The sequence below is a fragment of the Triticum aestivum genome, chromosome 4B, assembly GCF_018294505.1.
Source record: "Triticum aestivum cultivar Chinese Spring chromosome 4B, IWGSC CS RefSeq v2.1, whole genome shotgun sequence".
In the NCBI taxonomy this organism is placed as follows: domain Eukaryota; kingdom Viridiplantae; phylum Streptophyta; class Magnoliopsida; order Poales; family Poaceae; genus Triticum; species Triticum aestivum.
This window is the reverse complement of record NC_057804.1, coordinates 599,619,655-599,641,053: the sequence shown is the minus strand read 5'-3', so window position 1 is coordinate 599,641,053 and position 21,399 is coordinate 599,619,655. Positions and strand designations below refer to the sequence as shown.

At 47.9% G+C, this 21,399-nt stretch overlaps 3 protein-coding genes across 3 annotated transcripts; 2 read left to right on the top strand and 1 right to left on the bottom strand.

Annotated features, from left to right (window-relative positions):
• The first annotated feature begins 11,052 nt into the window (after positions 1-11,052).
• On the top strand, positions 11,053-13,981 carry LOC123093491 (ankyrin repeat and SOCS box protein 10). Its single transcript, XM_044515469.1, has 5 exons — positions 11,053-11,357; positions 13,028-13,119; positions 13,195-13,273; positions 13,361-13,458; positions 13,560-13,981. Exons 1-5 carry the CDS (start codon positions 11,186-11,188, stop codon positions 13,743-13,745), a joined length of 627 nt encoding a protein of 208 aa, XP_044371404.1. The 5' UTR covers positions 11,053-11,185; the 3' UTR covers positions 13,746-13,981.
• An 880-nt stretch (positions 13,982-14,861) lies between these two features.
• LOC123093489 (zinc finger CCCH domain-containing protein 48) lies at positions 14,862-16,855 on the top strand. Its single transcript, XM_044515467.1, has one exon. It carries the CDS (start codon positions 15,356-15,358, stop codon positions 16,679-16,681), a length of 1,326 nt encoding a protein of 441 aa, XP_044371402.1. The 5' UTR covers positions 14,862-15,355; the 3' UTR covers positions 16,682-16,855.
• LOC123093490 (mitochondrial import inner membrane translocase subunit TIM22-3) lies at positions 16,843-19,636 on the bottom strand. Its single transcript, XM_044515468.1, has 5 exons — positions 19,435-19,636; positions 18,800-18,864; positions 18,621-18,693; positions 18,478-18,531; positions 16,843-17,342 (listed from the first exon to the last, which is right to left on the bottom strand). Exons 1-5 carry the CDS (start codon positions 19,589-19,591, stop codon positions 17,113-17,115), a joined length of 579 nt encoding a protein of 192 aa, XP_044371403.1. The 5' UTR covers positions 19,592-19,636; the 3' UTR covers positions 16,843-17,112.
• Between the last annotated feature and the right edge of the window lie 1,763 nt (positions 19,637-21,399).

Here is a 21,399-nt window from a genome sequence, read left to right as displayed (position 1 = left end):
AGTACTTGTACGTTGCAATCGACAAGTTCACAAAGTGGCCTGAGGTGGAAGCAGTGAGGAAGGTGACAGTGTAGTCAGCCGTCAAGTTCTTCAAGGGGCTAGTTTGCCATTTTGGTGTACCCAACAGGGTCATCACCGACAATGGCATGTAGTTCACAAGCCACGCCTTCATGCAATACATTGAAGATCTCGGCGACAAGGTCTATTTTGCTTCCGTGGCACACCCACGAAGCAACGGCCAAGCGGAGAGAGCAAATGCTGAAGTGTTGCGAGGCGTAAGGACGAAGACTTTCGACAGGCTGTACAAGAGTGGAAGGCGCTGGATTAATGAGTTGCTCGCAGTTCTTTGGTCGATCAGGACGGCGCCAAATCGAGCCACCGACCAGACACCCTTTGCCTTGGTATACGGGGCAGAGGTAGTTCTCCCCACGGAACTCATATACGAGTCACCTTGAGTGCTCGCTTACGACGAGTTTGAGCAAGAGCGATTGCGGCAAGATGATGCAACGCTCCTTGAGGAAGATCGTCTTTGGGCGACTGTGAGAGTAGCGTGCTACCAGCAAGCCTTGTGCCGCTACCATAGTCGCAAGGTTCATGCCCGAAGCTTTGAGGAAGGCGACCTTGTTCTTCAGCGCGTTCAGTCAGCCAAGAATTCCAACAAGTTGACGCCAAAGTGGGAAGGACCTTATTGGGTAATATGAGTCACCAGGCCCGGCGCAGTCCGCCTGGAGACCGAAGATGCCATTCCAGTGAGCAACTCCTGGAATATCGAACATCTTCGCAAGTTTTACCCATAAGGCGCGGCTTGCCGGGCCCCCCGGCAAGCCACCTTTTGTACGAGCCTTGCTGGCAAGGCATGTAACCCTCTGTACAGAGCTAGGCGCAGACCCTGAGCATAAATAAATGAAGCGCTGGCGCCCTAAGCTATAGCATGCATGCTAGGTCAAGTCTCTCCCTCGGTTAGGGTTGATAGTGCTTAGCAGCGATTAACCCCTAGCATAGAGGTCAAGTCTGCGTCTCTCTATTCCTTTCTGTCCTCTTTGGTTCGCAGGATACATGGATATTTCTGCTGAGCTGCTTGGAAGAAAGAGAACAAGTTGGCACTCCAGTTCCGGCAAACCAAGGTTGCCGGGGGCTGCAAACACAAGGGTCTAAACCCCGGCAAGCCAGGGTTGCCAGGGGTGGGCTACAGATTCAGATACGTTTTTCATCCCCTGTTGTGCATTCCCGTATGGAATTGGGACGTACGAAGCCTCATTTTATTCCTAGGCTGCCGTGCTCCCCTTTTTTCCTGTATCCACGGACTTTTTCCTGGATCGGAACTCGGTTGTAGTCGTGGCAGCAAGGAAGCAAGCGTAGGGCTTGACCTTACTTCGCCCTTGTCTCCGCCAAGAGCGTGAGTATGGTTGCGTGAAGTGGGGGACGACAAGGCCTATTGCCGGGCGACAGTGTTTATCTTAAGAATAACAAGGATTTTATTCCTTGGCATGGGCCTCACTCACGCACAAAGAACCCAACACCCTTTTTCATTAAAACGTCCCATACAGGTATAGTTCATACGGAATGTAAACATGAGCAAGGGGATTACAAGTTCTAAATTTGACTAAGGCCTGTGGGCTTACAAACTAAAAAGAGATAAGGTGCCCGTAATCCCTTTCTTGTCCCTCTCCCCAGGAAATGGAACAAGATGACATAAGGGCAAAAGGAGCACCTAGGAGAGGTACGAGCAGCAGAAGACACCAAGAGAACATCCCGGCGGCCGTCTAGAAGAGGGCTGCTGATGATGGCGCCGAGAGAAGAGCTGGAAGATGAGGCAGCGGGCCGGCAATACGCTACGAAGGCGTCGGTGCCATCATACTCCGACTTGATGGCCTGCCACTCGCCTTCTTCATCTTCTCCGGCCGTCCTACGCTAGCTGCCCAAGGAGACGACCCCGAGAAGTTCAAGGAGCTGGCTCCGCCCCCGGCAAATCGCTCTACCGGAAGAAGGGCCAGGTGTAGATGCTGCTACTGCCGGCACCGCCCAGCGATGGTGAGTCCGCCGCCTAGTCAGACCCGTCATCCTCCCTCCTGACACACTCATCGTCGCTGTCGCTATCTTCCTCGTCACTCCCGCTCAAGGAAGAATCTTCGTCATCGGAGGAGCTCTCTAGGCAGCACTTTAGGCGAGTCCCGAAGTCTCCAAAGACCTTGACGGAGAGCAGGCCCTTCTCCATCAGTTTGAAGTAGACAACAAGCCCCGTCGTCAGGCTGTGCATGTGAGCGAAGGTCTTCCATCCGCGGCGGAGATACATGACATGAGGGGCTAGGAAGTCGACATCAACTCGCCTGCCGCTATTCCCACAGCCCCTCATGTGCAATCTCAGCGTCGGTGGCGGGGCGAGCTCCATCTCCCGAGCAAATGGAGTGGGAAGACACAGACGACAATGCGCTGGCCGGCGCAGCCTGATGAAGAACTCGCGGAGCTGGTCCTCGATGTGGCCCTCCATTGGGGGAGGGACCGCCGACGGAGGCGTGGCCGATGCACCGCCTCGTCCTCCTCTTCCCCGAGCGCCACGGCGACCTCGGCCTCGCCCCCTCCCCCTTCCCCTTGTGGCTGGCTCCATCACCGCGAGTTCTTGGGAAGGAGGGGCGCGCTGTCGGGTGGAGGCCCTCGTCGCCACCGTCGAAGCACCGGCGCACCCTCTCGCCATGGCAGAAGAAAGAAAGAGGCCAAGACGGAAGGAGGCGGATGGTGAAAGATTGGGGGATGCCGTCCCTCCCCCCTCCCTTCCTTATAAAGGGGCGGGATCGGGGCTCAGCCGCCTCTCTCAGCCAGTCCGACTCATTAAGGTGGCAGCAGGCGGGGCCGTCGACCCCCCTCCTCGCCCAATTGAAGGCGCGTGGGTATCGGCCCGCACACGCCTTCCCATATTCCATGTGCCTGTCACCTACCCCACGCCATGCATGCAACGTATATGGCGCAAGGGGCGGGCGTAATGGGAGACGTGGAGAGTAAATGAGCGGCGGCCTTGCGGTTTTCAAGGACACGCAAGCCGCCTCTTTACTATTTACTACGAGATGACGCAGGCATGCTTCGGTCGTCTCCGTGCGTGACCCCCATGTCACACACGACCCCCACGTCGCGCGTTTAATGTGGGTCATGAGGAAGCGCAGCAGACAGGAGAAGTTACTGCGGTAAATTCCGCCCCACCTGCCCGCGCACCGTTCTGGACCTAGCCCAACAACGCGTTGCGCTTATGTGTGGTCCAGGCCCGGGGCGCCTGTCGGTGTACTAAAGTAGGGGCTCTCCTTTGTACCCCTTACTAAGTGCACGGGCAGTCAGAGCCGCTCCCACGACCACACTAAGCAGGGCATAGGGAGGAGTCAGAGCCACGGGACGATCAAAGCAGCACCAAGACTAGAAGCGCAAGGGGCAAGAAGGCGAGGTGGTTCCCCCCGACAAGATCCTTGCCGGGGGCAGCCTCCATAGCTCCGGCAGGAGCCTTGCCGGGGCAACTTGCCAAATGACACGCCTGCAGAATGCGCCACCCTTGAGCCCAAGGTTTCCAAACACCATCAACCCCGTTGGAACCAAGGCTCGGGAGGCACTTCTTTGGTGGCATGCAGATCTTTGTGAAGACAAAGAGTAAAAGACGACGATCCTTGGCGAGATCCTTGCTAAGGAAATCTACAAGACCTCCGGTAAGATCATTGCTGGGGATGACCAAAGTATCTGCAGGGCCACAGCCAGGCTCGCGCCCGCCAAGGTTCCACCACCGTTCCCATGTAGTTGCCAGCCCACCAGCTAGGCAGGCACTTGCGTGTCAACAAGAGGCCTCTAGGCCAAGTCAGCGACGCCTACGTGGCGGCATGCAAATCTTTGTGAAGACCCTACCACTGTGCCACCTCAGCTACTTGCCAGCCTACATGGCACCATGCGCCCCGCTGGCCTGGACGCGTGTCGGAGCAAGGTGGGGCGGCGATGGACGGGACGGGGGATGGTTTTCGTCCCCGATAAAGTGAGGGGGACACCTAAGGGTCGCATTAAATGCGCCTTGTCCCATAATGGCTAGCGATAAGCTCAACCACTGTACACCATTGCCACCTCCTGTGTGCCACTATGGCGATCCCCTTGACTATAAGAGGAGGCCCGAGGCATACTGGAGAGGGATTCGGACCCCTTGGCAAGTTACACATCGTAGCTAGTTCAAGAACAGCAAGAACACTCAAATAGACACTAAAGCAGGACTAGGGTATTACGCACGTCACGGCCCAAACCTGGGTAAACAACCCGTGTGCTTGGATTGACTGCTGATCCCGCTCTTCTGTTGACCCCACGCCCCGCAACCGTAGTAGGGATTCCCGTGACCCCATAGGTGTCTCTTCCCACCGACAAATGGCTTCCATGCGGAGCAATTTGTTTCAAGTGTTGTAGGTTATGAGGCTCCTTCCCAAGCTACAAGTACAATGGGGATTGGTCATATTCTTCTACAAGAAACACCCCTTGTCCATGTATAAGAAGGAGTAAGAGCCCCTCTTGTGGATTGACCACAAGGGAAGTCATCACCCCCAACACAAGAGCAAGATGCTATGGGAGATCATGTACCTATCCAAGAACACGATCAAGTCCCTCATGTTCGCGTACTAGATCAAGGGCCCCTTGAACCAATGCTTTCTCTCTCGGTAACAAGTACTCACTTCATGCATTTATTTAAATTAGAGTCAACATTGTGTATGTTGCATCATGGCATGATTAGTACTTGTTGAGTGAGTGCTTGTATGTATTTCTTATATCTTTGCACCCATGGGTTTTTGGATATATTTTGGACCCATGCTTAGCATGATTATCATATTGGATATCTCCATTATCCCTTGTCCAAAATATGTTCTTTGGATCCTTTGGATGTTTGATTCTCATGACATATCATTTTGATGCATTCTATGGATCCTCAACATTTTCTTCGTTTGTTCGTAACTGGATATGTGCACTTGATTCCACTCTTAGTATGAGAAATGCACAAATTAATGAGGAACTCATACTATATTGGTTGTCTAGATATTTCTTCCATTTTGGCACTTGTTGCCAATGGGGGAGAAGTTTAGAGGGTTTAGGAGAAGTGGGTTGGTTCCTGTCATTCATGCATATCTACATTTGTTGTGCTTGCTCATTGCATGGATGTGTATATAGAGAAAATTCCACCGAGTTCTTTCACATGCATATATTGTGGGGGCGTTTGCTCTATATATTGTGGTTCTACTAGCATTAAATTCTTGTGTAGTATTCCAATGCTAGTACAACCGGTTTTGATAACATCAACTATCTTTGTGATATTTGAGGCTATCAAAACCACCTCAAGTATACAATTTATTCTCGGATAGATTGCATACTTGTTTTAAATTCATTATATAAACCCTCTTGTTGAGATTGTCATCAATTACCAAAATGGGGGAGATTGAAAGGTCATGTAGCCCCTAAGTGTGGTTTTGGTAATTAAATGACAATCTCTATGGACTAATGTTTTTCAATGATATATATTTGAAGGTTTTGTCCATAGATGGTGCCTCAAGGATATTGGACGAAATCAAGGATGAAGTCCATATATATGAATATATATTTGCTCTATGCTTGGGAGTTAAATGACAATTCCTATGGAGCATCAAGTGCATTTAATCTTATATGAAGATATGTTCCATAGTGATGCTTGAAGTGCATTGGGTTGTTTTGTGAAGTCTGCCACCAACGCATCTGAAGAAGTCCTCATGGTATCCTTCTATGGATACCCCATGCACACGGGCTTGTACCATGCGCACGGGGTCGAGTGTCAACTCTCTGGATACCCCGTGATCACGAGGCCTAGGTGTTGGCTATCAAGATCCCATATCTAGTGAGGTTTCAAGTTGGTCTCGAATACATCTATTGAATCCATCAAGATTGATTTCTATGCCTAATCTAATTATGTTCATGGTGGAGTTCATTGGAGGATCTCAAAGACTGACATATTTGGGCTTTTAAGGATCAAGGGCTTGAGATAATAATCAAAAAGAAGAATTCAAGTTATAGTTTCGAGAAAAGATCATGGTGAGCTCATGTGTTGGGTTTAGGTTGATCAACTCTTGAAGCAAGCAACTAGAGTGAAGAATTCATTGTGCCTCTCAAGATATTATGATGGAGGGCTTTTAAGAATCAAGGGTTTGAGAGAATAATCAAAGAGAAGAATTCAAGATATGATTTCAAGACAAGATCATGGTGAGCACACGTGTTGGTCTTCGGTTGATCAAGTCTTGAAGCAAGCAACTAGAGTGAAGAATTCACTATGCCTCTCAAGAGATTGTGATGGAGTTTTTAGAAGGGCAAGTGGTGACCAAGATGATATTCATAGTGGAACTTGATATGGCCATGAAAGAGTCTTTGGTGATATTGTCTTGAAGCAATGAAGGGAAATGGAGAGTTCATTGTGGCTTTCAAGAAACCAAGATGGATCTTGGAGTAAAGATGTTGGTTGACCAAGATGAAGTTCAAAGATTATATCTAGATTGTAAACTCTCAAAGGGCAAACATTGTACCACGTGGGATCAAGTGATCTAGTGGTATGCAAGTAATTGTGAATTGTGCTTTGTTACCTAACCCGTGCTATGCGTTTGTTATGTCTATGTGGGTTAGGTGTTTCTCATGGGCTTGCATCAAAAGGAAAGATCTCAAGTAGCCTATGTGTGGATGACATCAAGTGGTGATGGTCATCGGGTTCGAGGAGTCCAAGTGCAAGATGAGAAGTCGGAGGTTGTATGCTTTGAAGCTTGTGGTCCACATCATGATAATGCTCATGTGAAGATGAGCTTAAGTTAAGGCTCCCCTCATTGCAATATGAGGAAGCAATTCAAGCATCTTCATCAAGTGGTTGTGGACAAGAATGGGATTCCAACTTGAGACAAGCATTGAAGTCATCACCAAGCTCAAGTTGAATATGCAAGGCAAAGGTATAACTTAGCTAGGTTTTCCTACTTTTTCCGGTCTCATAGTGCTTGGTGGGAGACCAGATAGTAGGTTTGATAGTCGTACTATCAAGAGGGACTCTCAGGCAAGTAGCTTGATCACGTCACATGCAGATAGCTCAAACCTTTGCATTACCCGCATCACTATTTCTTGTTGATCTTGGGTGGTTCTCTATGTGAGGACCTTTGGCTTTTCCATATCTTCGAAACAAGCACAAGATCATCGTATTCAAAGTCCGTATGCCAAAGTTATCATTGTTTTAGTGGGCTGCTGTAGGCTGTCCTGAGTACCCCGTGGACACAGGGTTCTTGACCCCCGTTGGCATGGGGCCCCATGCACACGGGCGTGTAACCATGCACATGGGACCCCGTGGGCACGGGGCCTAAACCCCCATGGGCACGGGGTGTCCAGGAACTGCCCGTTGAGCCCCAACGGCTAGTTTTGGGTTTTGTCTATTTAAGGGCTCCTTCCTCCCACCGGTTGGGGGGCTGTTGGTTCACATTTTAAACATCATTTTGAGCCTCTTACCACCTCTCCCAAACCCCTATCTCCCCTCTAAGTTAAGGGGGATCTGTGGATGGATCTTGGAGTCATTTGTTGATTTCCTCCATTGCATCCCCTCTCTTCAATCTCCCACTTTCTTGAGAGAGTGAGTTGAGCATTTGTTGCTTGACCTTGCATTGCATTTGTAGCATTCGTTTGAGCTCCCCACATCGATTTGTTCGAGTGAGAGACCGTGAGTTTATTACTCTTGGAGGCTTCGCCTCCTAGACGGTTCTGTGAGATCTTTGAGAAGTTTGTGAAGAGGCCTAAGTGGCCAAGGTTCCTCCGGAAGCTTCATTTTGTGGTGTGCTATGGGGAAGGGTGTGAAGTGGCCTGGGTGGTCAAGTTCCTCCGGAAGCTTCCATGGTTGTGGTGTGCTCTGGAGAAGATTGTAAAGGTGTGGTGTTCGCCTTCAAGACCAACCCCGAGTGAGCCGAGGCTCATCCGTTGGGGGTGACTCGAAAGGGAGAATACGGTGAGTCACTTGGTGACGCCCCGGAGCTTTGGCTTCGACACTGCTCTAACGGATATTAGCACTCTCACGAGTGTGAACTTCGGGATAAATCTGCGTCCCTGACTCACTTGTGGTTATCTCATACCCACACCCTTTACTTTCCACAATTCATACTTGCTCATATTGATATATCTTGTGCTAGTTGAATTGTTTAGTTGTTCCTTCATTTCCATATCTTGTGATATAGTTTGTGCTTGCTAGTTTGCTTAAGTGCATATCTTGTTTAGCATAGGTTGTTGGTGCACTTAGTTGAGCCTAGGCATATTTAGGATTTGTGCTTAAAAAGTATCCGTTAGTTTAATTCCGCATTAGGATAAAGCCAAATCCATAAAAGTTTTAAAACTCCTATTCACCCCCCTCTAGTCGTCATCTAGATCATTTCAATGGAGAAAGTTGTTGCTTACAAGAGGAAACAAAACCTAAAGATTCCAAAAACTTTTAAAGGTAAATCCTTCTCCACTATTGATCATTTTGTTTTATGTGAGCAAATTAGTAAGGTAGATTTCTATTCACATATCTTATTACCCCTCATAATAATTGTTCGGTGCGGTTTTCACCGATCATCGCCTTACGCAATGGGTTATGACAATGGTGACTGATTGACTATAGCAATGGTGTGCCAACGATGCAATGACCGGCTACAATCATGGCAAGGGTCGAAATCACAAGGTTGTTGGCAACACCTCCAAGCATCTTCTCCTAAGTTCCTAAGAGGGCGGCAATATGGAATGGGGGAAGACACTACCGTCAAACTCATGGAAACACAATGAGACGGGAGGATGAAGAAAAGAGGGATAGTATGAAAGAGGAGAGGGGTGTCAAAATAGGGGTGTGCCTTCGAGCATCTCCAGCCGCACCCCCAACTGGCCCCCACGGCGCCTTTTTTTCTACCGGCGCAAAAAAATTCGCCCAGTCGCGCCCCCAGGACGTCAAATTCCATCGATCCAGGCCATTTTGCGCCCGGCGATCCCAGGCCGAACCCCATCGCACTAGGGGGCACTTGGAGGCTCCGGCGAAAGGAAAAGTGGCGCGTGGAGCACCACTGTCAGGCGAAAAACGCATTTTCCCCGCCCAGATTCGACCCACGCGCAGAAGAACACCACTTCCCTTTTCGCCGCCATGCCGATACCAGCGCCACCTCTCTGCCCACAACCGCTACTCCGCTGCTAGAAAGGCCATTCCCTCGCCTAAAAGAGAGGGTTTCGCCGCGACAGCCTCCATCCCGCTCCTGGTCGATCTTTCCAGGATTTTGACCACGCATGCGAGGATACCGGCGGCTACCCGCCCACCACGCCCATGAGGTGTTCGACGATTTGCTTGCTCGACGATGGACTCCGACGACGAGGAGGCGTTCGCAGCTCTGATGGAGGAGGAAGCTAGGCCAACACCGACGACGAAGAACACCTCATGATCCTCGCCGCTCTGTCCGGCCTGTTCGTGAAGAATGCAAAGTCGTTGCAAGGTGGCTCAGCACCGGGCCGCCACAAGAGCAAGCAGAGGCATCAAATGGAGGGCTATTGCTTCCTCTATGCCGACTACTTCGCCAATGATCCACTACACGGCGAGAAAGTATTTCAGCGCCGTTATCGGATGAGCCGGAAGCTCTTCCTCAAGATTGTGAGTGCCATCCGGGAGTTCGACAACTATTTCATTTGAAAGAGGGATTGCACCGGCCCAGTTGGATTCTCCTCACTCCAGAAGTGCACGATGGCTATGAGGATGCTTGCATATGGAGCTCCCGGTGATATACAAGAAGACTATGGACGCATGGCCGAGTCCATCACCATTGAGTGTTTGTACAAGTTTTGCAGGGTAGTGGTGGAAGTGTTTGGACCACAGTACTTACGATCGCCCAATGCTGAAACACTGCTCAGATCCTAGCACAGAATGAAGCAGGAGGATTTCCTCGGATGCTTGGAAGCATCCACTGCATGCATTGGGTATGGAAAAACTGTCCATTTGCTTGGTAGGGGATGTACAAAGGCGCGAAAGTAGGTTGCAGTGTGGTACTTGAGGCAGTATCTACACATGACCTCTGGATTTGGCACTCCTTCTTTGGTATGTCAGGAACTCACAATGACATCAGTGTCCTGCAGTGCTCAAATGTCTTTGGCAAGCTTGTTGAAGGTCATGCTCCTCCGATGAACTTAGACGTCAATGGGCGCCACTACAATAAGGGATACTACCTAGTAGATGACATCTATCCAAGATGGTCAACATTTGTGAAGACTATCTCAAACCCAGTCCAGGAGGCAATAACTCCTACTTTGCTAAGTGTCAGGAGGCTTGCAGGAAGGATCTCGAGCGGGCATTTGGTGTGCTCCAATCTCGATTTGCTGTTGTCCGGTACCCCGCTCTAACCTGGTCGAAATATCAGATGTGGGAGGTGATGAATTGTTGTGTCATCTTGCACAACATGATTATTGGGAGCGAGCAGGGCGAGCCAGTGTTTGACACTGAACCATATTTCAGGCAGGGTCCTCTTGCAACTGTTGATCACCAGGTACCAGCGGCATGGGTTGCCTTTCTCAATATACGTCAGGAGATCCGAGACCTACAAGTGCATCAAGAACTACAACACGATCTGGTGGAGCACCTATGAAGGCTCAAGGGCAACACATAGTTTGATGTGTTTTAATTCGTGTTTGAATTATGAGCTTGCGCCATTAAACTATTTGATTTGTATGGATTTCTGTGATGAACTATGTGATAAAAAATATTTATTTATTGAATTTGTGCCGAAGTGTAACGAATTTGTGCCGAATCTGAGTTGAAACTCGGCAGCTGGGGCCGCAACTTGGGGGACGGCTGGGAACCAGAGCCCCGACATCGAAAATAGTGCCGACAAGCCACCAAGACGCGCTATTTTCCGCCTAAAAACGCTCCGGGCGCGAAAGGCTCGAGATGCTCTTAGGGCTAGGATGACCTAACTATCTATTTCCTGCATATGATCATTTTGTTCCGTATGATCTAGAGCGTTTGTTCCTGATCCGACGTCGCCAGATAAAGGGCACACGCCGCCTAGGTAGGTTTTTCGTCCCCGTGGGCTCTCGACACAAGTCTCGACCGCAGCCGCCGTCAGAGCGCAGCACACGCTCGCGAGCCCACCGAAGCCCAGGCGCGCGGAGACCCAGACCCAGCGAGGCCTCGCCGCAGATGGCAGTCCCCGGCGGCCGCAACGGCCTCGTCGAGGATGACGACGTCGCCGACCAGGCCGGCGCCTTCGTCGCCCCCTCCGACGACGAGGAGGCGCCGCTGCCTCCCCACCTCCAGGCCCTCTCCGACGCCGCCCAGAACGGCGACGTCAACGCCCTCCGCACCGCGCTCGGTACAGGCTTAATTCCGCCCCCCTGAATCTGGATTATACTTTTAGGGTTCTACGAGGTTGTTTGATTAGAGCAGAGTACGCGTACTGTATCGATTAATTCACTAGCCAGACCGCCGCTTTTCATGGCGTCCCCGTGAAAATTGCAGATGTTTCAGCGTATAGTTTAGTGATCCTGCCTGAACCTATGGCCTTGTCACTTGTCAGCGGATCGGGTTGTATTTTCTACCTGGATTTTCCTGGTGCAAGTCTTGTGTTGGATGATTGCGATGTATGAGTTGTGTTTGGGTCGCTTCTGCACACGCCCTCTGTGTGCTTCCATCAGCTCAATGACCCAGGAGCAAAGTCTTCACTTAATCCAGTAGCACTAGGATGCATTTCTGCGTGTGGAATTACCACATATATGTATGATAAGCTATAAATTTTGTTGCTGGAATCTAGGACATATATGTTGTTGAAAACGTGGCGACTTAACCTGCCAATGGAATCTCTTATTATTGCAATCGATTTAGAGCCATCCGGGTAATGCTGTACTTTTTATTTTATCTTTGTGGGAGACAGGGGATGCTGTATTATGCCAAGGAAGCAACAAAATGTTTGTTGGAGAAAAACATTTGTTAGTGTTTAATGGAATGAAACAATTTGCTGTATGGCTCTTGAGATGATATTTGTCTATCAGTTGGTTTTCTAAAATTAGCAAAACACAGGCACTTTTTAAAAGCCATCCTATTATGTCAAACACAATTTAAATTTCCTTGCCTAACCCTAGAAAATTTGAAGGACAACTCTAGTTTGGGAATCTTAGCTTGTTTATCTGAATTGCTTGCTATGCTTGCTTGGCTGGCATGTCGGCTGTGTTTGGTTGATGCCCACACTAGCCTACCAAATGTTGGTAAGAGTTGGCTTGCCACTTTTTTGGTCAAGGAATTCCTCACCCTCATTTGGCCAACTATTTAGCAATAATCTGTGAGAGGAATGGTGGACACCCATTGGCAACCAAAAATTTGACTGCAAACCAGACAATGACCAAGATTTGATAGGCACCCGATTTTTTGGCAGGGCTAGTATGGGCAGCAAACCAATCAGACCTTCCCCATGAATGTTATCAATCTTCATTGGGTCTCATCTTCAGAACACCCCCTTGTGGTGATTTTTATGGTTAACTTGAAATTTGTAAGGATATAATCTCCATTGTTTAGGAACATATATTCGTAAAAAGAAAGTACTTCTATGTTTTTTAGTCTTGTACTAGCATACGTAAATTAATAGTTCTTAAATTGAAACTTAAACAAGGGAAATGCTATTGCTGGGGTAGAGCTGGGTACATAGGTTGGATGCTTATCTTACATGGTTATTGTCAAGTTCTCTCTTCAAGTTTGTCTAAGTGATCGTTATCAGATCTCACTCTTGCAGTGTTACAATCATATAACGATTAGTTGAGGTCCGTATGGTGATTGTCTAACCATCTCAGTGTGTCGGGCCATATTGCTGCACTGGTTCAAAACTCTTGTTGCTAAACTATTTTGTCTTCATACTTTACTTTTTTTGGTCAGTCTAACCTGCTTTAATGGTGGTGTTTTTGCCAATTATTTGCAACAGAAAAAAACATGCCTGCATATGTGGCTGATATCGATGGAGCTCTTTATTTAGATTCCACTGTTATGTTTACGCAGATAACTATGGTGGCAGCATTGATGATCCAGTTGAAGATGGTGATACTGTGCTTCACCTGGCATGCTTATATGGGCATCTACCTTGCGTGCAGGTTTACATTTTCCTTGGCCTTTTTAGTCATTTTTCTCCGCTCAATGGTTGTATCTAACCAGGTTCATCTTGTCAGCTACTGCTGGAACGTGGAGCAAACTTAGAGTGCAAAGATGAAGAAGGGGCAATTCCTCTCCATGATGCTTGTGCTGGAGGTATGCATTCTTTTAATTGCAGTGAGCTGTTTTTTTTCCTTTTTGCACTCAATGTGTTTAGTTTATTTACTGACACTCTTTGTACAGGCTTCACTGAGATAGTTCGGTACATTCTCAGTTTTGCTGCAAATGCTGAGGGTTGTGCAACGCGAATGCTCAACACCGTTGATGCTGAAGGCGATACTGTAAGCCCTCTTGACCACTCGATCATATGCCAGCCATGTTGATTTTGCAGCAAATGTGCCATCGGCGTGGTCTTATAACCTTATGTGTTTGCTCCGTGCAGCCACTCCACCATGCTGCCAGAGGGGAACACATGGACACCGTCAAGCTTTTGCTCGAAGCTGGCGCATGCCCCAAGAAGGAGAATACCTACGGGCAGGCAGCCGCCGAGATGGCCGATCAAGATACCGAAGTCCGTGCCCTGTTAACCGCCAAGCAAGTCGAGGCCAGCATACATATGACGAACTGAGGATGGACCTGTCGGAGGAACCCTTGGTTGATATCAGTCATGATGAGTGGGCAGTTAAATGAGTGGTAGTATTAGACTATTAGTATCATCATACACAGCTTGCCTACTATGAGAATTGCATTTCTGTTGTCACCAGAACTATGGAGTTATCTGCAGAGAGGACATGTGTTTCTCCATTTGCCCTTTGTATCTGTATTTTTCGAGTTATATCAAAGGCACAATCAGTTGAACTCTCATTACCTGCTTTTCCAGCATGATTACTCTTACCCTTGCGAGAATTTTGAAAAAGGAAATGTTTCGTCCATGACAACCTGAGACTGAATTGCTTAAGTTACCCGTGGCGTGTTTGGTGGAGTCCATGAGAATTTTGAAGGAGGCTTGAATGTTCAATAGCTTGCATTCTTATGTGTTTGGTGGCAAAACAATGAATTTCTGCAAAAAAAAATATTACATTCTAAAGTTATATAAGACTCCCTTCGTCTCATAATATAAGAATATTTTTCAAGCTAACATAGCTTGAAAAAACGTTCTTATATTTTGGGACGGAGGGAGTAGATGTCAGAGAGGACATTGGAAAGAGCAGTAATGTTGTTTGCCTTGTTCTTTGATACTTGGTTCAATGTTTTCCATGTCTTGATATTATCTAAACTTTTGTGCAAATATTTACTTATGTTGAAATCTTGCTGGAACTCTGTATAAAATGCATTTTTTTTCCATTCTTACTCCCTTTGTAAATTAATACATGACATTTTAGATCACTAAAGTAATGATCTAAATGTCTTAGGCCCTCATCAAAAGCCATAAAAGCCCCAAAAGAATCTATTTAGGAGCTTTTATGTCTTTTTGGTCAAAATGAAAAGGCCGCAAAAGCAAAAGCAGAAGCCCAAACAAACAGGGCCTTACAGAAAGAGTACATGATTGTGGTGGCATTCTTGCAATATCAGGAATGAAGTAACCACACCAAACTCATATACATGCTATCAAACAAAATGTCAGCTTGGCATGGATGCTACCACGCCAATAGGTATGTACTCGGACATGTCTAGAGTCAGCATGTCTCGGTGGAGAACAAGGGTGAGAAGGCCACCAAACACGCCCTCGCGTTCACTAGGCGTGGAGTCTATTGCTATCCCTTTACCATGGTATAAGAGGATGAAACCGTCATGTTTGTCTTCTACTCTCTCCGTTCCTAAATACTTCTCTTTTTAGAGATATCAAATGAAGTACCACATACGAAAGTATATATACTCATTTTGCTCCTATGTATTCACTTGTTGAAATCTTTAAAAAGACATATTTCGGAACGGAGGGAGCACAAAGATATGGTTATGTTTTTGATATGGTGTGATACATCTCTTTCTCAAAATTAAATACCAGAGAAACCTAATGCACATTAATTGTAAAAAAATAATGTAATTTCACGGTGTAATCTAGGGATTTTTATTGCAAAGCCACCAACGCGCTGCCGTGTGCACTTTGCATACCGGAGTCGGTAAGTAGTACTACTGGCACGAACCGGAGGAGCCGGGCTCGGGCCCGTTGCCGATCTTACATATAGCTGAACGCGAACCCGGAATTCCCCAACTCCCATTCGATCGCCGCCTCCCTCCATGGCGGCCGTGCAGCGCCGCCAACCCCTCCCGCCCGCCTCGCATCAGCTGCGCCGCGCCGATCCTGCGTGTCCCGGCACCGCGCCCCCGCCGGTCTGCCGCTACTGGAAGTCCGGCCACTGCGGCCGGAACCCCTGCCGGTTCCTCCACGCCGATCCGGCGCCGCCGCCGCCGGTCGTCGTCGTCGCCAAGAAGCGCAGCAACACCTGGGTCAACACCTCCTCCAAAATCGCCAAGCCCAGCGCCACAACCGATGAAGGAGAGGCTGCGGTTCCTCCGGTGCCGCCGCCGACGAAGGCCAAACCCAGCCCCGCAACCAATGCCCGCGAGGCCGCGGTCCCTTTGCCGCCTCCCGAGCGCGTCCAGGAACCACCCGGCAGTGGCGCGTGGTGCGTAGGCGACGGCATCCGCGGCGTCGCCCGGCTCGAGGGCCACTCCAAGGCGGTCACCGGCGTCGCCGTTCCCGAAGGGTCCGGCAAGCTCTTCTCCGGCAGCCTGGACGGCACGGTGCGCGCCTGGGACTGCGCTACCGGGCAGTGCGTCCGCGTCGCGCCGGTGCAGGAAGGGGAGGTGGGCCGCCTGATCGCCATGGGCCCGTGGGTGCTCGTCCGCGTCCGCGGCGCCGTCAGGGCGTTCCAAGCGGGGAGCGGCGAGGAGCTGCGGCTGCGGCTGCCCGTCGCCGCCGCGCAGGTCACTGCCCTACTTGCAGAGGACGACGAGCGCCTCTTCGCCGGCGTGGAGGACGGCGCCATCTACATGTGGAGGCTGGACCCAGGGCGCCAGCGGTTCGACGAGGTCGCCGCGCTCGCGGGCCACGACGGGCACGCCGTCGCGTCGCTGGCCCAGGGGAAGGGCGCGCTCTACTCCGGCGCGGCGGACGGCGGCATCAGGGTCTGGGACCTCGAGACGCGCCGGTGCGTCTGCAGCTTCGCCGGCCACGCGTCCATGGTCACCGCGCTGCTGTGCTGGGACCGTTTCCTGCTCTCCTCGTCCGTCGACGGCACCGTGAAGGCATGGAGGTCCAAGCCGGACCGCGCCGGCGACGTCGAGCCCGAGCTGGAGGTGCACTACACCCACAGAGAAGAAGGCGAGCGGGTGGTCGCCATGGACGGGACGCACGACGCCGACAAGAAGCCCGTCCTGCTCGTCTCGCGCGGCGACGGAGTCGTCCGAGTCTGCGACCTCCCGTCGTTCAAGCCCAGAGGGCAGATTCGCTGCAACGGCGAGGTCACAGCAATGTCACTCAGGACCCCCGGTGTGATCTTCACCGGGGACAAGTCCGGCGAGGTCAGAGTGGTGAAGTGGACGCCGGCAGCTGCAGCCTGAATTATTCATTAGGCGCACCGGCCTCTGCAAATCAATCTCGTCGACCACTGGCAGCTTCAATTTTAGGCCAGTGAGTTCGTACTTCAGAGCAATCAGTAGGATTCTAGTGCAATGTAAAAATACCAGTGGTTATACAGTATGGATAAGAGATATTCAGAATCTGAAGAACCGCCATCACTTCATTCTTACTGTCACAAACCATATCTCAGATGTTAACAGAAGCACGAACACGAAGGTCGGGCGACGGAAATTTCATAATTCTTATCAGCTACAATCTCAAAGAAGCACATACAGCGTTCTGCAGCAAGAAAAACCTGGCAAGGAAGCAAATCTACACTCTTGACAATTCCAGAAACGAATCTACATACGCGAAGGAAGTCTGGAGCTAAGGTTTTTACTGATCATCTCTCTTTCTCTCCCTACGATGTTGCCTAGTGCTTGGGCTTCACCAAGGTCTGGCAGCATGAAGCTAGAGCATCTGATGCGTCGAGAATTGGCGGAAGCATGAAAGGGGGGAGAACGCCGCCTTTCTCGTGCGCAAAGGTCAGAGCGTTTCCTCGGAGCGTGTGGGCCATTGCAGCCTGCTGCTTGTTCAGCCCCTCCATTATGCAAGAGAATGCTGCGAAGGTGGCGCAGCTCTGAAGCAATGCTTGAGGTGTTCCTGGGTTAAGAGAATAATAGAACCAAACCGCATGAGAAAATGATAGAACCAAACCGCATGAGAAAATGATGTAGCCAAAGCTCCAATAGTTAAGAGATAGACTGCTATTAATAATGGATTCTAAAGAGCAGCTTGGGCGCACATGCACAAATGAGTCCACAAACAAAAAATAAATCTTGAAACATCCTTCCAATGTGCCAGCTATAGGCTCATCCCTCCTTAAGACACTTGAATACAGGAAAAATGCAATGCAGGTACAACATATGTGCCGGTAAAGCGACATAGCGGTGCAGTTTTGAGCTAACAAGAGATGCATGCATAACTACGTGTCCAGCTAGCCATTAATATTACTACTGACCTTTTTCAGGTAACGTATTACACATGAGCACCAACTGAAACTGAACATTGCAGCGAATTGTTCTGAACAAAATGTGCAAATCAGCACTACAGATGCATGAGTGATTGTTGTTTCAAGTGTCATCTACTCCGTATCAGTTAGTTGGACCCTGTCCAGTCATATCCAGTGGGTGCAAGACTCCAATAACAAGCAAAACACACACTCAAGTAGTCAAGTGTCTCCTGAGTAAAGGTATCTTGATTTTGTTAATTTCTTAGACATGATACTGAACCTCTTGGAAACCAGCTTTGATAAAATACAACAATTACAGGAAGCAATGCAGTCATGCATTTATAGACAAAATTCAGTTTAAATTCACACCTGATCTCTCTAAATAAGTATCACTTGAAATCCAATTCAAGAACTACAAGCCCACAACATATAACTTACGCTCAATGGACTACCTACATGCTACACAGTTTACCAAATGCAAATTATTGTCCTAACCATACAGTTTTAGGAAGTAAGAGTTTTATACAGATTGCCAACCAAGAATTTACACATAACACTTCAGCGTTGCTAGATTTTCAGAAAAAAATAACTGTTGAACAATCAAGTAGCCAGAACACCAAATATTTTGTACAGTATAAACAAAAACAAGTTCTCGGCTAGTAAGTACTAACAGAAAATGGTAATGATACCCAATATCATACACCATCCTTTTCATATTAGGTACAGTAACCAGACAAAATCATTGTCAGTTTGTCACTAAGTAACATTAGTTCAACATAAATGTACCTGGAAAGCTCAAGGCAAGGCCAGTGCAACATCCAGCAATGCCAGAATTGACAACTGTCAAAGGAACATGTCAGTTGAGTTCATACTATATGTTCAACCATCAAGATTCCAACACACAAATAGAAAGGCAAAAGTAAACTTACGATCATCTTTCCCGCGTAGCTTTTTCAATAAGCACACAATGAAACTCTGGACGCCGGAGAGAACTGCAAAAGTCTAATTCAAGAAATTTCTATCATGAGCATCCAGTCTGGAAAAAAGGGATATAGCACATTTTTCAATGTGAGAGAACATATCCCCACAAGCATTATGAACAACAAACCTTGGCAGCCGAGCCTGCATTGCTGAGTGAGCCCTTGAAGCCCTTCTTAGTGATCAAACCTTGCCCTGAAAAAAGAACCGAGTGAGCCACATAAGGATTTTATACGAGGAAAATAACTAGAGTACAAAGGTTATGCAAGTTAGTGAAACCATACAAACACAATTAGCATCTACTCCCTCCGTTTAGAGATTTCAAATGGACTACCACATACGGATGTATATAGACATATTTTAGAGTGTATATTCACTCAATTTGCTCCGTATGTAGTCACTTGTTGAAATCTCTAGAAAGACAAATATTTAGGAACGGAGGGAGTAACATTCAGACTAGCAGAAACCATACAAACATTCAGGCTACCAAACTAAAGGTATTGCACGCAATGTGCAATTATCTGCAAAACACTATATCTAGCAAGGCTGTATAACCTTATCTAGGAATTTCCGTAAGCTTGGATTCGGGTGAGAATTGCACGCGTCAGTGCAAGGGAAATTCCTATCACTATCTGGCCTAATAAGAGTTGACTCCGAAAACAGATAATTTGGGGACAGCAACATCAGGGAGATGATGAATGCAGCGACGCGAAATAGAGTTATCTGGGAGAAGAAAAGGGCGGGGTTGGGGAATGGGGATAATACCGTATCCAACGACGCCTCCGACGAAGGCGCCGGCGCCGAAGTCCCCGGCGGACCGGAGGAGGCAGACGACTGGGGCGGCGTATAGAGGCGACGGAGGCACGCCTCCCTCGGCTCCGAGCCCCTCGCCGTCCGACCCGTTCTCGCGCTTTGACGACATCTCCCTGAACGAACTCGCGGGCGGAGGGGGTGGGGGGGGGGGGGGGGGGGGGGGTGGACGGGAGGGTCACCGGCGAGGCGGTGGGCGATGGCTGAGGATGAAGCGGCAGCGGCGGGGGACAAGGTAAGAGTGGAGGCGACGGGATGCGGTGGCGAGCTTTGGAGGACGATGCGATGGGCGTGGGCCGTGGGCCGTGGGCAGTAATATGGACTTCTGTTAGACGCAGGGCGGGCCGCGGGCAGTCAGGAATGCATTTTTCTCGCTCTGTGGATCGGAATTTCCTATTCGCCGCTCTTTGCGGCAAATTGCCGAGGTTTCGCACAGGGAGATCGAGGGATCGTTCGAGCTGGGCCAGGCCGTTTCACTGTTTCAACGTCCCCGGTTTTGGGAACCTTCTTGAGGTTCCCAACCGGTTTCTAGAAGGTTCCTTATCCGGGTTTTTTCCTGTTCTGTTTTTTTCGTTTTCCTTTTTTTTCTTTTTCCTTTTTCCTTTTTTTTCTCTCCTTTTTCCTTTCTGTTTATTTTTCTTTTGTGTTTATTTCGTTTTTTTCAATTTCTTTTCTTTCTAATTTTTCATTTTCAAATTTATTTCAATCGTTGTGTTTCATTATTTTGTTCATAAATCAAAAAAAATTCCAGGATTTTCATATTTTTTGTACTTTTCTATGAATATTCAAAATTTTGAAAAATTGTTCCCTTTATAAAAAAATGTTCACAAATTTCGAAAAATGTTCATATTTCAAATGTTGTCCTCAAAATCTCCATTTTTCAGGAGTTCAAAAATCGTTCACTTTTCAAAAAATGTTCCCAATTTTTCAAAAAATGTTCAAATTTTCAAAAATTGGTCGCGCTTTAGAAAATATATTTGTGTTTACGAAACTCTTTCATTATTTTAAAAATGTTCGCCATTTTTCAAATAAGTTCAAAGTTTCAAAAATTGTTCGCGCTTTAGAAAATATGTTCGTGTTTTAGATTTTTTTTGAAGTTTTAGAAAAATGATTCCATTTAAATTTTTCATATATAGAAAAAGTGTTTGTATTTTCAAAATTGTTCGGGATATTCAAATTGCACCCAGTTTCAAAATTTTGTTCTGGATTTCAAAATTTGTTCCCGTTTTAAATTTTTGTTCAGCAGTTCAAAACAGTTTTGGTTTTTAAAAAATGTTCCAGATTTCAAAATTTGTTCTAGTTTTTTCAAATTCACCAATTCGAAAAGAGTTAGTGTTTTTTAGGAAAATGTTCTGGAATTTATTAAAGTTTATGTGTTTTTACAAATGTTCTGAAAATTTATTTTTTAGCGTTTTAGAATTTTTTTCGAATTTCAAAAGATGTACCTTTTTCATGTTTTTTGTACAAATTAAAAAAATGTTCACTTTTTGGAAAAATGGTCGAGAATTTTGAAATGTCTTTTGCAGTTTCTTCAGATGTTTCAAAATTCTTCGCATTTATCAAAATTCCTTAATTTCCAAAAGGTGTGTGAAATCTGAACTTTTGGTTGCAATTTCTTAACTAATGTTCAGTTTACGCCGCTGCTCATAGTTCTTTAGACATCAGGCTATGTACCCGTCAACAAAACTCTGTAGGCGTACTGGATGGCATGGTTAGTTTAGTAATCAGAGATCCATGGTTTGAATCCCAGCTCGCAGGTGCGGCTATTTTTTTGCGCATTTTCCTAACGGGCCGGCCCAGTCGGGCGCGTCCTGTGCGAAGGGTCGTCCTTTTGCCGCAGAATGCGGCAAATAGGAGCTCCCCTGTGGATGTCCGCTCGATATGGAAAATGCAACATTTCCAGCTGCGATATTTTTTGCA